The sequence below is a fragment of the Raphanus sativus genome, chromosome 2 (genome assembly GCF_000801105.2).
Source record: "Raphanus sativus cultivar WK10039 chromosome 2, ASM80110v3, whole genome shotgun sequence".
Lineage (NCBI taxonomy): Eukaryota > Viridiplantae > Streptophyta > Magnoliopsida > Brassicales > Brassicaceae > Raphanus > Raphanus sativus.
Window position 1 is genome coordinate 35,089,955 of NC_079512.1, and position 18,479 is coordinate 35,108,433.

Below are 18,479 nucleotides of genomic sequence, written 5' to 3' on the forward strand. Positions count from 1 at the left end.
ATTAAAATTAAAAATACTGCTTCCTATAATTTAGGTAACCAATAAATTTACCATATTTTGATACTCTATGCAATCAATTAAATATAAATTTTCGTTAACACAATCATTAACAAACAACCATTCACAAATAATATGACAATCCAAAGAAAATGTTTCGCATGATGAAAATTGAGAATCGAGATCCTAAACTCTTCGATTTGATGTTCCTTCGGCTAAGTTAGAAACAAAGTTAATGCTACTCGAATATAAATCTGTAAATATTTTATTTTATTTATATTTCATATAAATAATATCCCAATAAAATCGAATATGTTAAATGCTGAAGGATATAAATTAAGTATATAGCACCAAATTTTAAATAGTATATATAACATTTTTGTCATGCATTTAAATTTTGGTCCATGAAAAATATATATAAAGTATATTTTTGCAGTTGGGCATGTCATATTTTAAAAATCATAATAAAACGGTTGACGATTCAAAACAAAAATAAAATTACTCAATATAAATTATAAAAATATTGTATTTAAAATTTTCATAATAAAAATATTTAATAAATTTAAATTATAAAATATCTACTAACATTTATATAAAATCAATATTTATTTATAAATATGTGAAAAAACACATGACTTTTAAACTAAAACGCCTCAATACCACTAAAATAGTAGTTTTACTCTTTTTAATTATTCAGGTAAATATAATAATATACAGTTAACAATATGGTCTTTCGGATACCCATTCAAATATGAATCATTTTTTCAGGTATTATATTTTTGAGTTTTAAAATTAGGCTTCGTTCGAGTATTATAAATTTGTTTGGTGACTTTTGAATTGGATCCTTTTGGTCCAACTGAATTCAATTCTGATGTATTGGAACCTAAAAATATCCAAATAACTAATATATGTAAAATTTCAAATATTTTTATCAAAAATAATTATATTACCCAATTCGATTTAGATATTTTTAATTTAAACTAAAATAACCTAAAAATTATTAAATGACCAAAAGTAATTATATTATCCGCTATGGTTCGAATTCGATTATGATGTATAAGAACCTAAAATATTCAAATACCCAATATACATTCAGTTATATAATGACACATCTAAAATATATGATATTAATTATGAAAAATAAATATCAGTTTTTTAAAAATCAAAATTAAAACCCGCACGGGTGTGCGGGTCAAGCTCTAGTATGGGCTTTAAACCCAAAGTTACAACTTAAACAATTATTATCAATAGATAGATGACCAAAAAAAAAAACAATTATTATCAATAATTGATGTTCTTAGAATACAAAGTAACTTTTCTGAAGACCTAAACGTGGTTAGTAAACCCTAGCTGTATTTATCATATCTCCTCTCCACAGCCAAGTTCGGCCGATCATGATCTCCCAAGAAGTTGAACCAACCGAAAAGAGGAAGAAAACCATTCCTGAGCCACCGTCGACATTGTTCTCGTCACTTCCACCTGAAATAGTAGAGAACATTCTCGCCCGTGTCTCGAGATGGGCTTACCCTCGACTCTCTCTGGTCTCCAAGAGCTTCCGTTCTCTGTTATCTCCTCTTGAAATATACAAGACGCGATCAGAAATCGGAGTCAATGAAACATGCTTCTATGTTTGCTTAAAGCTGCCTAATCAATCATGTGCGAGCTGGTTTAGTCTATGGACGGAACCAAATAAAAGAACAAAACGGAGAGGAAAGACCACGTTTAAACGGGATTCAAGTGGAAACTCGGTTGTTCCGACACCTTTCTCTTCTTTCCATTCTCCTCCCTTCCCTCGTTACATTGCAACAACAGTTGGTTCGGAAATCTACATAATCGGCGGACCCGACGGGGAGCCGTCTTCATCTGTCCGGATCCTTGATTGTCGGAATCACACTTGGCGTGATGGCCCTAATATGACCGTGGCTAGGGATGATGCGTATACAGCTTTACATGATGGGAAAATATATGTAATTGGAGGTTGCGACATTGACGCCTACTCTACAAACTGGATTGAGGTATTTGACGTAAGGACTCAGTCTTGGACAGCCTTGCCGGGTCCTGGCCCTGATGCGGACGAAGAGTTACGCCGTGCATATTATTTTATTATAGTTAATGTGTGCAAAGGAAAAATTTACGTGGAAACAATTGGAAAGTACTACACTTACGAGCCGAAAGATGGTACGTGGAAACTTGTAAGAGAGAGATCGAATTTATTCTTTTCCAACTCCGTTGAGGCTTGGTGTGAGATGGAGAATGTATTATACTGTTGCACTGAATTGGGGTATTTAATGTGGTCGACCACTGAGATTGAAGGTAGAGAGTGGAGAGAGATCAAGGGCTTGGATAAATTGCGTGAGCATTTAAAAAGTGGGAATGAGTTTGAAATGGCTAACTATGGTGGGAAGCTTTTAGTTATGTGGTGTCTACATTCCGATCTTTGCATGAGAAACAAGATCTGGTATGCAAAGATTTGTTTAGAATCAAGAGGCAATGGACGTGAGGTGTGGGGTAAGGTTGAGTGTGTCGATATGCTTACCTTTCCTGTTGAAACATATAAAAGATTTTGTTGTTTAACTGCTTCTGTTTGATGTCTGGTATGAGTTTGTGTTCCTTTTGCTTCCAACATGTTGTTTTGTTCTTTGAGGATGCCTCTCTTTTCACGTTCAAGTTTACAAGTCAAGTGAGCATCATCATAAGCACTTAACCTGTTATAGGGATTATTATTACTAATATATGTGTTTTCGCGTTATAGTAGAGTAATTCTTTTTAATGAATTGACATTTATGTGTTTAATTTCTGTTAAGAATATATGAAAAACTTATCATGTGTAAACAAAAAAAAATTACAGTTGAAGGCAATCTTTGAAAAGAATTTTGCCTTTTGGGTACTTTATTGACATAAGTTATTTATTGGGGACACATCACATGGCCAATATATAGTAGAACCTTTATAAATTAATATTCGATAAATTAATAATCTCTATAAATTAATAAATTTCGTGAGTCTCAATTTGAGCCGATGTAAAATATGACATAAATCGATAAAATAATAAGATAATAATATTTTTTAAAATCCTTTGTAAATATATACTCCCATTAAAATCATAAATTAATAATATATACATATTTTTTATAAGTACAAACTAAATATTATATTTTTAATTTTATATTTGCAAAGAAAATACCTCTATTTTTTTAACATTTCGATTATTTGATAATATTTAGTAAAATTGTATCGAAACCCACATAAAAATTCTATGAACATAAAAAATATACACCATATAATATAACTAAAATATGAAAGTCTAAATTTTCAAATGTAAATAGTGTTATATACGGTAAATAAAATATTTTCTTATTTTATAAATAAAATATTTCATAAATAAAAAAATCTAAAAAGTAATTTTGGTAAATTAATATCTCTATAAATTAATAAAAAATTTAACTCCTAACATTATTAATTTATATAGGTTTTAGTGTATGCGCAAATCGTATGATATACACTTGTAAGTAGTATTAATATTTCGTATATAAGTTCTTAATTATCAATTTTTTTGCTAATTGATTTTTGTTAGAGTAAAAGGTCTTTAGGCGTTAACTTTTCTAAAGACCTAAACGTGTTTAGTAAACCCTAGCTATATTTATCACATTGCCTCCCCGATCCACAAGCTCTACTTCAACTTCGGCTGATCATGATCTCCCAAGAAGTTGAGCAACCTCAAAAGAGGAAGAAAACGATTTCTGAGCCACCGTCGACATCGTTCTCCTCACTTCCAGATGAAATCGCAGAGAACATTCTTGCCCGTGTCTCGAGATGGGATTACCCGCGGCTCTCTCTCGTATCCAAGAGTTTCCACTCTCTCTTATCTTCTCTGGAAATCTACAAGACGAGATCTCAAATCGGAGTGAATGAAACATGCGTCTATGTTTGCTTACAGCTGCCTAATCAACCATGTGCGAGCTGGTTTAGTCTGTGGACAAACCCTAATAAAAAAAGAAACAAACGAACCAAACGGAGAGGGAAGACTAAGTTTAAGCCCGACTCAAGTGGAAACTCGGTTGTTCCGACACCATTCTCTTCTTCCCATTCTCCTCCCCCACCTCATTGCATCAGCGAAACAGTTGGTTCGGAAATCTACATAATCGGCGGACCCGACGGGGAGACGTCTTCATCTGTTCGGATGCTTGATTGTAAGAGTCACACTTGGCGTGATGGACCTAACATGACCGTGGCTAGGGAGGATGCGTCTACAGCTTTACTCAATGAGAAAATATATGTAATGGGAGGTTGCGATATTGACGCCTACTCTAGCAACTGGGTTGAGGTATTTGACATAAGGACTCAGTCCTGGACTGCCTTGCCTGGTCCTGGCCCTGATGACATGGACGACGAGTTACGACATGCATATTGTACTGTAGTTAATGTGTTTGAAGGAAAAATTTACTTGGCTACAGATGGTAAGGACTACACTTATGATCCGAAATATGGTACGTGGAAACTTGTAAGTGAGTATACGAGCTTCGTGACCGACTCTATTGAGTGTTGGTGTGATGAGATGGAGAATGTAATATACTGTTTCACTGACTCGGGGTACTTAATGTGGTCAACCTCTGAGATTGAAGGTAGAGAGTGGAGAGAGATCAAGGGCTTGGATAAATTGCGTGAGCATTTAAAAAGTGGGAATGAGTTTGAATTGGCTAACTATGGTGGGAAGCTTTTAGTTATGTGGCGTCCAGATTCCGATCTTTGCATGGGAAACAAGATTTGGTATGCAAAGATTTGTTTAGAATCAAGATGCAATGGACGTGAGGTGTGGGGCAAGGTTGAGTGTGTCGATGTGCTTACTTTTCCTGTTGAAACATTTGAAAGCTTTCATTGTTTAACTGCTTCGGTTTGATGTCTGGGTATGAGTTTGTGTTCCTTTTGCTTCCAACATGATCGATGTTTTTGTTCTTTGAGGAGGCCTCTCTTTTCACGTACAAGTTTACAATTAAGTCAAGTGAGCATCATCACAAGCACTTAACCTGTTATAGGCATTAGTTATTATTAATATATGTGTTTTCATGTTACAGTATAGTGATTCTTTTTAGAAAATTGATATTATGAATAATATGAAAAAAACTGAACATGATTTAAAAAAATCATATAGTACGGTAGAAGGCACACTATTTGAAAAGAATTTTGCCTTTAATTTGTGTACTGAGCCTTCTGACAAGTTATCTGTATACTCTTGATTGTGTCCTCTCTTCATCACCGAACTTTCCATTTAAAGTAAGATAATTTATCAATCTCTGTGCCTGGAGAGATACAAATTTAATGCAATTCCTTACGTTGCAGAAAAGAGCACAAGTCCTACACTAGGAGAGAAACTCACAGAATAATAGAGCATAGAGATCAGTTGAATCTAGAACCAAAGTCGTAAAGCTATCTTTTTTTTTCTACAACCCACATGGAGTGTAGGAACCTAGATCTGTTTCTTTTAATGGTAGATCTAAAGGTAGATAAAAATGGACATTTATATATTTGAAGAGAAAGTCAATACAAGGCCAAGCCATTCTTTAACTACATTCAGATCCAAAGTCAAAAACAAAAGACTACATATATGTAGAAACGTGGAAGATAAGGACTTTTCCTGGAGCTAAGTTGCAGAAAAAAATCGGTTTCTCAGACTCAAACACTTGAGGGTAGACATGAGAAGTGGGCAATCAGTTTTTACTCACCTTCCCAACCTGATTGCCGAGCTCTCTTCTCTCAAAAAGCAGTGATCTTCCTCTCCTTAATCAACAAAGCTTCAGCTCTCTCCTTAGCTGATTCACAGATCTCAGTGGCGGCGTTGCATTTCTCAGCTTCCTTTTGGTAATGAGACGCAACTCTCTTAGCTTCCGCGAGGGTAACATTCATATGACGGCTATGCTCATCAGCAACTGCTTCTTGCAGCTTAAGCTCCTCCGTCTCAAGGTCCACAAACTGCTTCTCCATTTCTTGTTTAAGCTCTGGATCATCACCTCCACAATCTGTTCACAACACAAGTCAGAGATGGAACATACTACTTCTACTTCACAGGAGAGAATACAAGAGCAATAGCTTATACATAAAAACAAGAGATATGGAACTTGTCCGAGTCTGATCACAGATACCTATGACTAAGTGACTAGCCTGTTCTGTTTAATGAAGCTACAATTGAGATAACTAATAGCGTTTCTAATTCATCAAAACTTGAGTTCTCAAAATAATCTAGGAAACCTAGACTCACACATCAGAAAGGTAAAAGACTTTGGAATAAAAAAGATCCTTGATAAAACTATCAGACCATGTTTACAACTTGACACTAAACAAAATCAAATCAAGGTCAGAAGAATGGAGATCTAACCTGTAACAGTGAGATTTGCAAGGCCTGCAATAAGAAAAAATCAAAACTTGTTAATCTATATCCAACAAGCTGAGATTCGTTGTTAGCAATACTAAGTGTGATCTACTTAAAAAAAAAGACTCGATTTTTCAATCTGGAGAGGCTAGAAATTCTATAAAGAACCAAACTTTGTTTACCAAAACCAATGCATTTGATAACTACAGATTCAACACACACCCACCAATTGGAGAAGACGAGTTTGACGGTGAAGAGGCCTGAAACCTCCGGAGAAGGAGATGAAATGGAGATCTAGAGCTCCGGCATTGTCACCGTCGTTGCTGGAGGACAAAGATTGGTGACTCAAATGCAGAGACACATAGACAATGAGACAGAGTGAAATTTGGATGAAGATTGTGCAACCCGATTGCTTCATGCCTTACACAAACACAGTAGTTTTTTTTTGGTCTAAGAAAATGAACAGTCAAAGGTTCTACTTTGTTTGTTATGTGGTTGTAAGAAAATGATGAATATGTCAAAAGAAAATTAGGGAACAAGCTCTCTCTACTCTGTACCAAATGAGCTGAATGTATCAAATGTTTAAAACCTCCACAAAAGTCCCTACTCTGTTACACCAACACTAGGTAGAAAGCACGGATTTTTTGGGTTATAAATAAATTCTGATAAAAATTAGTATTTGAGATTTTGTAAATTATTATGTTATAAAATTATATTATATGGAATAAGAAAATTTGTTAAAAATATATAATTTATGAATTTTTTTTATTTATGATAAACAAAGTTTGATATTATTGGTATTTTGAGATTGTTTATATTATTTTACCAAGTCGTATTATATCAAAGCATAAATTTGTTTAAAATTATATAACTGAAGAATTAATTTATTTGAAATTTTGTATGTACGTTATCACGTACTCTCTCTTAAGTCTATACATTTTATTTGTATTTAAAAACTGAATTGAAACCGGCCAGAATGTATATGTTTAGTTCAGCTCCAAGTCTAGGAAACAATATCTATTAAGTATTTTTCAGATCCGCAGTCTTGGTTCGAGTTTGGATTTTACCGAGATCCAAACGGATTCCTAAGTACTTATCATGTTTTATGTATATTATGTATATTTTGCAGTTTCAAATATGTTTTCGGTGTCACGAATATTCTTTTAAGTTTCATGTTTGGGTTTTCAGGTAATTGTTTCAAGTTTCAAGTTTCAAATTTCAAGTAAAATTTTAGATTTTTAGAAATATATTTTCAGAAAATTTTGTTATAAATACAATATGTTTTGCATAACTATTTGCATCATGTGTATACAAAATTTTGGTCCAAAATAATATGTTAATAAATGTTGTAAATCAGTACTTATGTTGGGTTGGACAAATGATCATCATAGCCACTGATATGTCGTATAAGGATTTTGCAATTTTATTTGTTGTTACTGTTAATGATACAAAATTGCTGACAACATAAACTATATCTATGCTTATCTTTTTATTCGGTATTTGAAATCAATGCTACTGTATTATTTTCTGCTAATGAGCACAAAATCTGTTCACAAATCTTTGGTATAAATATTGACAGAATTAAATGGGATTAATTAATCAAGTTAATACAAAATATAACATTTCTAGTGAGAAGATCCAACAACCTTTCATAGATAGTTTTTTTTTAGGATTTATTCTCTTTTAATAATATTGATATCAAATGTTCAACCAAAAAAAATCATATGTTCTTCTAACAACACCAACAACAAGTTGGATATTATCTAAATCTCTCAGCGTCTACTGGACTATGTCCCCATCTGCAGTGAATCTGGCAGAAATGTTCGCAGCCAATTCAGTAAAGTGGAGGCCCTTGTCTTTAACTGGAGGAACCTGTCTACTCAGGATTGCTCGGTTCCTCTCCAGCATGTTGAGATAGGCTTCCAAAGCTCCCTGATTCGGCTGCGGCGGAGGCGGCATAATCTCCTCATCCTCGTGGGCCAGAGGAGGCGTCTCCTCATCCTCGTGGGCTGGAAGCGGATTCTCTTCATGGGCTTCAAGCTGAATCTCTTCGCGGGCCGGAAGCTGAATCTTTTCGCGGGCCAGATGTTTCTCAGGCTGTTACTCCAGCTTACATTGTTAAGGCGTTCGAATCATTTGAACTTGAGACCGACTTGAGATACCACACACATTCTTCAACGAAGCTATGATGGTGGAGCTTGCGCAACAGACATGTGATCTGAATTTGAAACTGATGTGATCATCTTCACTTTTAACTAATTTTATTGAATATAATTCCACTTTTTTGGTCCAATTTTAATGACAAAATCAATCAACGTAATTATAAATGTAGCTAGTTTCAAAACTTTAAAAACTATCAGTATTGAAAACAAACATGTATTCATATATATTTAAAATTAAGTTTTGACAACATAAATAATCTCACCATTTGAAAACGTTAGTCAAAATCTAATTCACTCTTATTTTAGAATCTATTTTTTTTTTTAAATCGGAAAATCGAAAGAGAGCTTTGTTTATAATAAACTGTTCAATGATATATAGTAAACAATACAGAACTAATACCAGTTGATGTGAAGAAGTGTATCATTCATCTCTGGACAATACAACTCAAACAAACTTAGAAGTAATAAATGTACAAGTTGAAAAACTCAAAGAAAATATGTTAAGTTATAAATTATGTCAGTCATATAAAAAATATCAATAAACAACGAGTTGATTTTTCTTCAATAACAAATGTGTAAATTACACAACTACATAAACATATGATTTTCTAGAAAAATATGGATAAATAAGAGTTTAGTATATAAACACATGGTGTATGACTAGAATGCTTAAGTTAGCAGAGCAAGAACATGCTTTCTATATTGGCACCTTTTATTTCTTTAGGCTATTGAACATATTTTTTATTTTATTTTTTAAGCTTACATATTGTTCAGAGTCACACATCAAATTTAACATTTGACCAAAAATTCATATTTGATTAGCTTTTAAATATCAATATTATTTTTTTTATCCAACTGCAACTGCAAACACTTTGAAACTACCTTTTGATTTTAACAAGTCTGGAACGGTTTGAATAACTATACAAAGTTTTATACTGAAAACAATTATTAACCTTTTGAGAGCTTCTTCGCTGGTTACGTGATCAGAGATGGGTTCGTAATGGCCCAGTTTCGAGATTGACACGAGAAACATTTTCTTCAATAAAGCTTCACCAACTTGAACAAGACCTTTTTCCCTTAAATGGTGTTACAAAAGTCGAAAAATAACACTGCCTAGCAAATGTTATATGAAAGATAACCTACATCTCCATGCCTAGGTATAGACTAAGTACTAACCAGCTTCCAGTCTAGGTCTACCACAGAAATCTTGGGATTCTATTCAGAGCTGTAACAAAAAAATATAATAAAAATTAGAAAAAATAAACATTGCATGTTTGAAACACTTTACATGGGGTTTAGAGAGAATAAGAAATCGGTGTACCTTGATCAGCATGGGGTTTAATCATGAACTCAACATTGTAAACTTCACTTCTTGGCAACAGTAACACTTAAAAATACATCCTATAAGCTCTAACCAAACCTCTAGTTATTTGTACAACCCTTATGCAATCTAATCTAATCGAACATTGGTCACAATCTCATTACTCAATATTAAAGTCTTTCTCATTAAGTGTAAAATGTAACTGTACAGTATCTCAGTATATATACTAACTCGTATTATGTACACGTTTACAAGTCTAAATACTGTATAACTATAACTACTTCTCTAATACGCCCCCCTCAAGCCGAAGATCCAAGCGTGGAGTTGATGCTGTGGAGAAGAGGCTTGATATCGACATACGCCAAAGGAGAGAGTAGAAGGGACCAGGATGAAGTGACTTAGTGAGAATATCAGCATGCTGGTTCTGAGTAGGAACATGAAGAACCTTGAGAAAGCCAAGCTTGACCTGATCACGAGTAGTATGGCAATCAACCTCCACATGTTTGGTGCGCTCGTGGAAGACGGGGTTAGTCGCAATGTGGAGAGCTGATTTGCTATCACAGAAGAGCTTCGCAGGTGCTGAGACACGAATACGCAAGGCAGTAAGCAACTGTTGAAGCCAAAGAAGTTCGCAAGTCGCCAACGCCATTCCTCTATACTCTGCTTCTGTGCTACTTCAGCTCACAATATCCTGCTTCTTAGACTTCCAACTAACCAAAGACTTGCCAATATAAGCACACATGCCAGTAACTGAACGTCTCGTATCGGGACAGGTAGCCCAATCATCATCAGAGAAGGCGTTCAAACAGATCTCTGTATCAGCAGCATAGAAAAGTCCTTGGCCAGGGTTAGTCTTGAGATACCTGAGGATTTTGTGAGCAACTTGCATGTGAACATCAGTTGGAACAGAGAGAAATTGGCTCAACCGATTCACAGCAAAGGTGATATCCGGTCGTGTGATGGTCAGGTACAGTAGTCGACCAATCAAAGCACGATAAGAAGTCGCATTCTCCAGCAATGTACCCATTGTCTGACTGAGATGCACCGAAGGATCCATCGGTATGGTACTAGGCTTGGAGGCCAGCATTCCCATGTCAGCAAGGATATCAAGAACATACTTTCTTTGACAGATCGCAATACCCGAAGAGTTGCGTGCAATCTCAATGCCAAGAAAGAACTTAGGAGTGCCCAAATCTTTGACCTTAAACTCCCTACTCAACAAACTCTTCAACTCCGCAATAGCATCATTACTACTACTAGCAATTAAGATATCATCAACATATACAAGTCTAAATACTGTATAACTATAACTACTTCTCTAATACTCAAGCAACTTAGCTTCTTCAATCTCATTACAGAGTGTTCACGTGTTGGACATCAACTTCCAAAATCTTCAAAGATTCATAGTACGAAGAAGGAGAAGATGATGATGAAGATATAGCCAACTGATTATACATCTCTCTCTCTCATGCAACGAGAGCCATAGAGACGTAGACGAGAGTCACCGAGAGGGCGAAAAATCGATTAAGGGCTCGCCTTAAACATCCTCAGCTATTATTATTGGAAATCTATACGATTTCTGCATCAACAAAATCTACAAAACTTTCTTAAATTTGTTTGCAAAGCCTTTATAGTTTACAATTTTCTATCTAAAAGTTCCATATATAGTTTAGATTTAAGAAAGCAAATAATTAATAAAAAGGAAAAAAACGATTAATTTGCTCTCTCTAATAAAGTATGATTTTCTTAGATCGTTAAAACTGAAGATCATGCGATTAGTCAATGTGGCTAGTTTTGTTAGAAAACAGAAAGTTTCCTCATTAATCAATAGTAATCCAAAAATATATCTTTGTTGGCAACCACTAATTTTGATAAAAATAAAACTTCAAAAAGATGAAAAATCTGACCGAATTCATAAAATAAAATAAAATAAAATAGTTTATAGTAATTTTTTTGATCAATAAAGTTTATAGTAAATAGTGTTTGTCTAACGAATTAAAAAAAGGAAACGTGTCGAAGCGACAAAACTCAAACTCATCTTATAAAAAAAAATCCCTGAGAAGCAAATCAAAGCGTAAAATCACTTCCTTCCGACTGCTTTCCTCCGACACACCGGAGACCGATTCTCTCTCTCTCTCTCTCTCTTCCTCTCTCTCCCGCCGGAACCAACAGAGAGTCCAATCATCTAAAAACCCAAAAGCTGAATGTTCTACACCCAATCCAAGGAATAATAACAATTCGATTTCAAATTAAAAAAAAAAAAAGTCTTTTTTTGTTTGTTCCCGATGGGGAACAAAATCGCTAGAACGACGCAAGTGTCGGCGACGGAGTACTACCTCCACGACTTGCCTTCCTCTTACAACCTCGTCCTCAAGGAGGTTCTGGGCCGAGGGAGATTCTTCAAGTCGATCCTCTGCAAGCACGACGAAGGTTTGGTGCTCGTCAAGGTCTATTTCAAGCGCGGCGACTCGATCGATCTCAGGGAGTACGAGCGGCGTCTCGTCAAGATAAAGGATGTGTTTTTGTCTCTCGAGCATCCTCACGTCTGGCCTTTCCAGGTTCGTTTGAGTCTGAGATGGCTCTGTCTTGGTTTTCAAAAAAGGTGATAGCTTTGATGCAAATTGGTTGATTTGATTGTTTGTTTTGTAGTTTTGGCAAGAGACTGATAAAGCGGCTTATCTAGTGAGGCAGTACTTTTTCAGTAATCTTCATGATCGGTTAAGTACTCGGCCTTTCCTCAGTCTTGTGGAGAAGAAATGGTTGGCGTTTCAGGTCTTCTTCTCTCTTCTTGCACTACTCTATTTGAGGCATTTAGTTTTTTTTTTTTTTGGAAGCATTCTGTTTACTGAACTTTTGTTTTTGATTCTGCAGTTGCTTCTTGCTGTGAAGCAGTGCCATGAGAAGGGTATATGTCATGGTAAGGTTTTGATAGTCTTGAGAGCATATGAGTCTCATGATCGTTAAGTAAATTCTGATTATTTGAATTGTTTTTAGGTGATATCAAGTGCGAGAACGTTTTGGTCACTTCCTGGAACTGGCTTTACCTTGCTGATTTTGCGTCCTTCAAACCTACCTACATTCCTTATGATGATCCTTCAGACTTTTCCTTCTTTTATGACACAAGGGGACAGAGACTTTGTTATCTGGCTCCAGAGGTACTATACAACCATTATCAAAGTTTATTACATTGATTTGATCGATGTTCATCTGTCATATTGTTCTGTACCCCCTCTGCTGAGAAAATTGTTATTCTGTACTTATTTCTCTTCTGTTTCAAGCACTTTCTCCATGCTCACTACGGTTGACTTTTTTTCTATACAAGTACTAATAAGTGGTGGCAGAGCCATCACAACAAAGCCACCCTTTATTGTTGGTCAGGTTTCTATGTTTTTTTCCCATTTTTAAACAGACTGTTGTTTAATTACAGAGATTCTATGAGCATGGAGGTGAGACAAAAGTTGCACAAGATGCTCCACTAAAGCCATCCATGGATATATTTGCTGTTGGGTGAGACTATATACCATCTTGTTTTACATCACTCTCTCTCTGCTCCAATCTTTTTCGTATTATGGCATTATAAAGAGGCTCCTATTGGTTCAAGCATATACTTTTTCAAGCTGGGAAAAAGTATTCTTACATTAGCACGTTGTATATTTGAGTTGATAATATATTGTAATAGTTTCATATCAATGCTTCAGGTGTGTGATAGCAGAGCTTTTCCTTGAGGGTCAGCCACTATTTGAACTGGCTCAGCTTCTCGCTTATCGCAGAGGACAACATGATCCTAGCCAACACCTTGAAAAGGTATTTTCTAATGCATCTTCCTTTTCATTTTCTCTGTATTGGTATCATAATCTTTCCCTCTCCATTTTTTCTTTTCTTTTTAGCGACCTTTCACGTTGCTTCTATTGATGTTTAAATAAAATTCTTTTCACCTTCCTTCTGAGTGGTACATGGGACTTGAGACTTTAGTGGTTCTGAGCTGGAATTTTTTGGGCTGATTGTACTACCTCTATTTCTAATCATCTTTGTTTGTCTTTCTCTTTTTTTTTTTTTTCTAATTGGATTCAGATTCCTGATCCGGGAATTCGCAAGATGATTCTTCATATGATTCAATTAGAACCCGAAGCACGCCTATCAGCTGAAAACTACCTACAAAATTATGTTGGAGTTATTTTTCCAAACTACTTCTCACCATTTCTGCACACTTTGTACTGTTGTTGGAATCCACTTCCTTCAGATATGAGGGTAATCGCCACCATTTTCTGTAGAGAACTTACACATTTTTGCATCAATATGCTTCATATGATTTTTACTTCATTTTTTTAGGTAGCAACTTGCCAGGGCATATTTGAAGAAATACTTAAGAAGATGATGGAAAATAAGCCAGGTGATGAGATCGGTGTTGATTCTCCTTTACCTTCAAATGCAGTGAACGCAAGCAAGGTACAAGAAACTTTCGCAAATCAGAAACTGAACACGTCGAAGGACTTGATAAGGGATACTGTAAACTCCAAGGACGAGACACTTTACTCTATTTCTGATGCCCTCAAGAAAAATCGACATCCTTTCTTGAAAAAGATAACAATGGACGATTTGGGTACACTGATGTCTCTCTATGATAGCCGTTCTGACACTTATGGAACGCCTTTTCTACCGGTAGAGGTTAACATGAGATGTGAGGGAATGGTTCTGATCGCATCTATGCTTTGTTCTTGCATCCGCAATATCAAGTTGCCTCATTTGAGGAGGGAAGCCATACTTTTGTTGAGGTCCTGCTCTCTGTATATTGATGATGAAGATCGCTTACAACGTGTACTTCCGTATGTTGTTTCCCTGCTTTCTGATACAACAGCAATTGTGCGGTGTGCTGCCATGGAAACTCTATGTGACATTCTGCCGCTTGTCCGAGATTTCCCTCCCAGTGATGCGAAGATATTCCCGGAGTATATATTTCCGATGCTCTCCATGCTTCCTGATGATCCAGAAGAGAGTGTGAGGATATGTTATGCCAGCAATATTGCAAAACTTGCTCTTACTGCTTATGGATTCTTGATACATTCTTTCCAGTTGAGCAACGTTGGGGTTCTTAATGAATCAACTTCGCCGCAGATCTCCAGTACACCTGCTAGTGAGTTGCAAAAGGCAAATGGCGACGCACAGCTTGCTCAGCTTAGGAAAACTATTGCTGAAGTTGTTCAGGAGCTTGTTATGGGTCCAAAACAGACTCCGAATGTTAGAAGAGCACTTCTTCAGGACATAGGGGAGCTCTGCTTTTTCTTTGGTCAGAGGCAGAGTAATGACTTTTTACTGCCCATCCTCCCTGCCTTTCTTAACGACAGAGATGAACAGCTAAGATCTGTATTCTTTGAGAAAATTGTCTATGTATGCTTCTTTGTCGGTCAGAGAAGTGTGGAGGAATATCTCTTGCCTTATATTGATCAAGCTTTAAGCGATCAGACAGAGGCTGTCATTGTCAATGCGTTGGATTGCTTATCCATACTATGCAAGAGTAGCTTCTTGCGGAAGAGAGCTCTCCTCCAAATGATAGAGTGTGTTTATCCTTTGCTGTGCTATCCATCTCAATGGGTAAGGAAAGCAGTCGTCACTTTCATCGCTGCCTGCAGTGAATTCTTGGGTGCTGTCGACTCTTTTGCTTTTATTGCCCCAGTAATACGCCCCTTTCTCAGTAGACTTCCTGCATCAATTGCTTCGGAGGAAGGTTTGTTTTCATGCCTAAAGCCCCCAGTCACAAGGGAAGTAGTTTACCATATCTTGGAAACTGCCAGGAAACCAGAAATCGCCGAAAAACAGCGGAAGATATGGTACAGTACTTCACCTCAGTCCAAAGACTGGAAAAATAATGATTTTTTTAGCAAGGATACTGGGAACATGAACTTGTTAGAACAGAAGAAAAGTGTGGAAGGGAAAAAACCGATTATGAATGCATCGCAGCAACAAGAAGTTCAAGGAAAGTACGCAGAAAAAGATGCTAAACTGAGAATCCCTAGAAACCCAAGACCGAATGCTTCTAACACAGTTGAGCATCGTGATCACTTGAATCCGGAGAAGTTACAGTTCTCTGGGTTGATGGCACCATATATGTCTGGTTTGAATAACTTAACTGAACCAGAGGGAATACCTCTCTATTCGTTTAACATGGACAAACGAGTAGCTATGAATCCTCCTGTGGCTTCTGAGTCTTCACTGCAGATGAACTCTCTGGGCATGAGTTCGTTGTCAGTACCATGGATGGATTCCATGAGCAAGTCATTTAACTTGGCTAGTTCGGTTCCAGTGCCTAAACTAGTTTCTGGATCATTCCATGTTGGTACCAACCCTAAACAATTTTACAGAGTGGTACATGAGCCAGAAAGCAGAGAAAATGAGCAAATGTCCTCAGTCATCAGCAAATTTCAAGACCTGGGTGTATCCAGCTCCTCGAAAAGTGCTTCTGTAACATCAGAAGATGCATCTTCAATATCCGATCTCGTAGGAGAACCATCTCCGTCAAGGACATCGGTTCCGGATTCAGGTTGGAAGCCTCGTGGGGTATTAGTTGCTCATCTGCAGGAGCACCGCTCTGCGGTCAACGACATTGCCCCTTCAAGCGATCATAGCTTCTTTGTCAGTGCATCAGATGATTCCACGGTGAAGGTGTGGGACTCAAGAAAGCTGGAAAAGGACATCTCGTTTAGGTCAAGGCTAACATATCATCTCGAGGGAAGCAGAGGGATGTGCACAACAATGCTTAGGAACTCAACTCAAGTTGTAGTTGGAGCCTCCGATGGTGTGTTGCATATGTTTTCCATTGACCATATCTCAAGAGGCTTGGGGAACGTAGTGGAGAAGTATTCAGGCATTGTTGATATCAAAAAGAAGGATGTTAAAGAAGGCGCCTTGGTTTCTCTTTTAAATTACACCTCTGAAAGCTTATCTGGCCCTATGGTAATGTATAGTACCCAGAACTGTGGGATTCATCTTTGGGATACAAGATCAGATATAGATGCATGGACACTGAAAGCAAACCCTGAAGAAGGATACGTGTCTTCTTTGGTTACAAGCCCATGCGGGAATTGGTTTGTGTCTGGGTCTTCAAGGGGAGTACTAACTCTTTGGGATCTGAGGTTTCGTGTTCCTGTAAATTCATGGCAATACCCTGTAATATGCCCCATAGAGAAGATGTGCCTCTGCTTTCTTCCTCCAAGCGTCTCGCTGTCCACTACGATGAGACCTTTTATTTATGTTGCTGCTGGTTTCAATGAAGTTTCACTCTGGAATGCAGATGGAGGTAGCTGTCAACAGGTAATGTTGTTTTAACCAATTTTTATTGCTCCTTGACTTTTGAGCTATTGAATCTTATCAAGATATGACCCATCCCATCCTTTTCTACTGGGATCTTGCAAATTTAAATAGAAACTTGTAGGGACCGGAACAAATTTAGATAGTGATTAAGGTTTCAGCTTTGATAAGATTAGACCATATCATTGAGTTAGAGACTTATAAATGAGCTGATTCTGTAGGTGTGGAGAGTAGCCAACTATGAAAATGAGACGAATGTTTCCGACTTTCAATGGAAGCTACCAGGCAGTAAGGCAAATCCCAAGACGAATACTCGCCATAACATGAGCTCAAAGTATAGAATTGAAGAGTTGAACGAGCCTCCTCCTCGTCTTCCTGGTATCCGCTCGTTGCTTCCTTTGCCCGGAGGCGACTTGTTAACAGGTGGTACTGACTTGAAGATTCGGCGTTGGGATTACTCCAGGTGCTTAAATCTAAAACTTCAACTTGTGTTCTTATAATCAAACGTTTTTGTCACGCTTCTTGTGGATAAATAAACAAAAAAAAACTGACGCAATTTCTTGTTTTCTGAACCAAACATAGCCCTGAGAGAAGTTACTGTATCTGTGGTCCGAGTTTGAAGGGAGTTGCAAACGATGATTTCTACGAACTCAAAACCAACTCTGGAGTGCAGTTTGTTCAGGTCTGTTGATTAACTATATCTTTGATAAAGACGCAACACACTAATCGTAAAACTATTGTTAAGCGTTTGACTAACTTTTATGATGCAACTGTGCTTGTGTGTTTGGCAGGAGACAATGAGGCGGCCTCTGGCGACCAAACTGACGGCAAAGGCAGTACTTGCAGCGGCTGCAACAGACACAGCAGGATGTCACCGTGACTCAGTTCAGTCTCTTGCATCAGTGAAGCTGAACCAGAGACTGTTAATATCAAGCAGCAGAGATGGAGCGATAAAGGTCTGGAAGTAAAAAAGAAAAACCGTGATGGGTTTCTTTGTTTGTACAGTGTTGTTATAGTGTTTCTTTATAGTACTCTTTAACGTTTTTTTTCTTTCATTGTAACATCATATGCTAGAAGAAACCTTTTAGCTTTGTATCTTGTAGCTTTCGTTTTCTATTTGTAAAGATTTTTTTCCTTTGTTTGAATCCAATCAACCATATGATAAATTCAACCAAAAGATAAATCCACCAGTTATCATCTTTTATCTTTTTCTAAATCCCATGTTACATATTTTTCTATGAAGGGTACATTAGATTATGTATTTAGAATGGAAAGGGGAACATATATTTTGCTATTGCTATGAGGTTATAGATTACGCTACCAAGCAATTATT

At 36.7% G+C, this 18,479-nt stretch overlaps 4 protein-coding genes across 4 annotated transcripts; 3 read left to right on the forward strand and 1 right to left on the reverse strand.

Annotated features, from left to right (window-relative positions):
• Positions 1–1,304: 1,304 nt before the first annotated feature.
• On the forward strand, positions 1,305–2,680 carry LOC108841517 (F-box/kelch-repeat protein At5g39560-like). Its single transcript, XM_018614278.2, has one exon. It carries the CDS (start codon positions 1,392–1,394, stop codon positions 2,583–2,585), a length of 1,194 nt encoding a protein of 397 aa, XP_018469780.1. The 5' UTR covers positions 1,305–1,391; the 3' UTR covers positions 2,586–2,680.
• Positions 2,681–3,595: 915 nt separating this feature from the next.
• Positions 3,596–4,991, forward strand: LOC108816873 (F-box/kelch-repeat protein At5g39560-like). Its single transcript, XM_018589435.2, has one exon. The coding sequence runs from the start codon at positions 3,689–3,691 to the stop codon at positions 4,892–4,894; it is 1,206 nt and encodes a 401-aa protein (XP_018444937.2). The 5' UTR covers positions 3,596–3,688; the 3' UTR covers positions 4,895–4,991.
• A 504-nt stretch (positions 4,992–5,495) lies between these two features.
• LOC108840006 (uncharacterized) lies at positions 5,496–6,891 on the reverse strand. The gene is made up of 3 exons (XM_057003333.1): positions 6,588–6,891; positions 6,368–6,391; positions 5,496–6,011 (listed from the first exon to the last, which is right to left on the reverse strand). Exons 1-3 carry the CDS (start codon positions 6,777–6,779, stop codon positions 5,895–5,897), a joined length of 333 nt encoding a protein of 110 aa, XP_056859313.1. The 5' UTR covers positions 6,780–6,891; the 3' UTR covers positions 5,496–5,894.
• Positions 6,892–11,911: 5,020 nt separating this feature from the next.
• Positions 11,912–18,354, forward strand: LOC108841831 (serine/threonine-protein kinase VPS15). Its single transcript, XM_018614600.2, has 11 exons — positions 11,912–12,402; positions 12,494–12,616; positions 12,716–12,761; positions 12,839–12,999; positions 13,272–13,351; positions 13,543–13,648; positions 13,916–14,092; positions 14,174–17,149; positions 17,368–17,609; positions 17,729–17,828; positions 17,938–18,354. The coding sequence occupies exons 1-11, from the start codon at positions 12,130–12,132 to the stop codon at positions 18,112–18,114; spliced, it is 4,461 nt and encodes a 1,486-aa protein (XP_018470102.2). The 5' UTR covers positions 11,912–12,129; the 3' UTR covers positions 18,115–18,354.
• Positions 18,355–18,479: the final 125 nt, after the last annotated feature.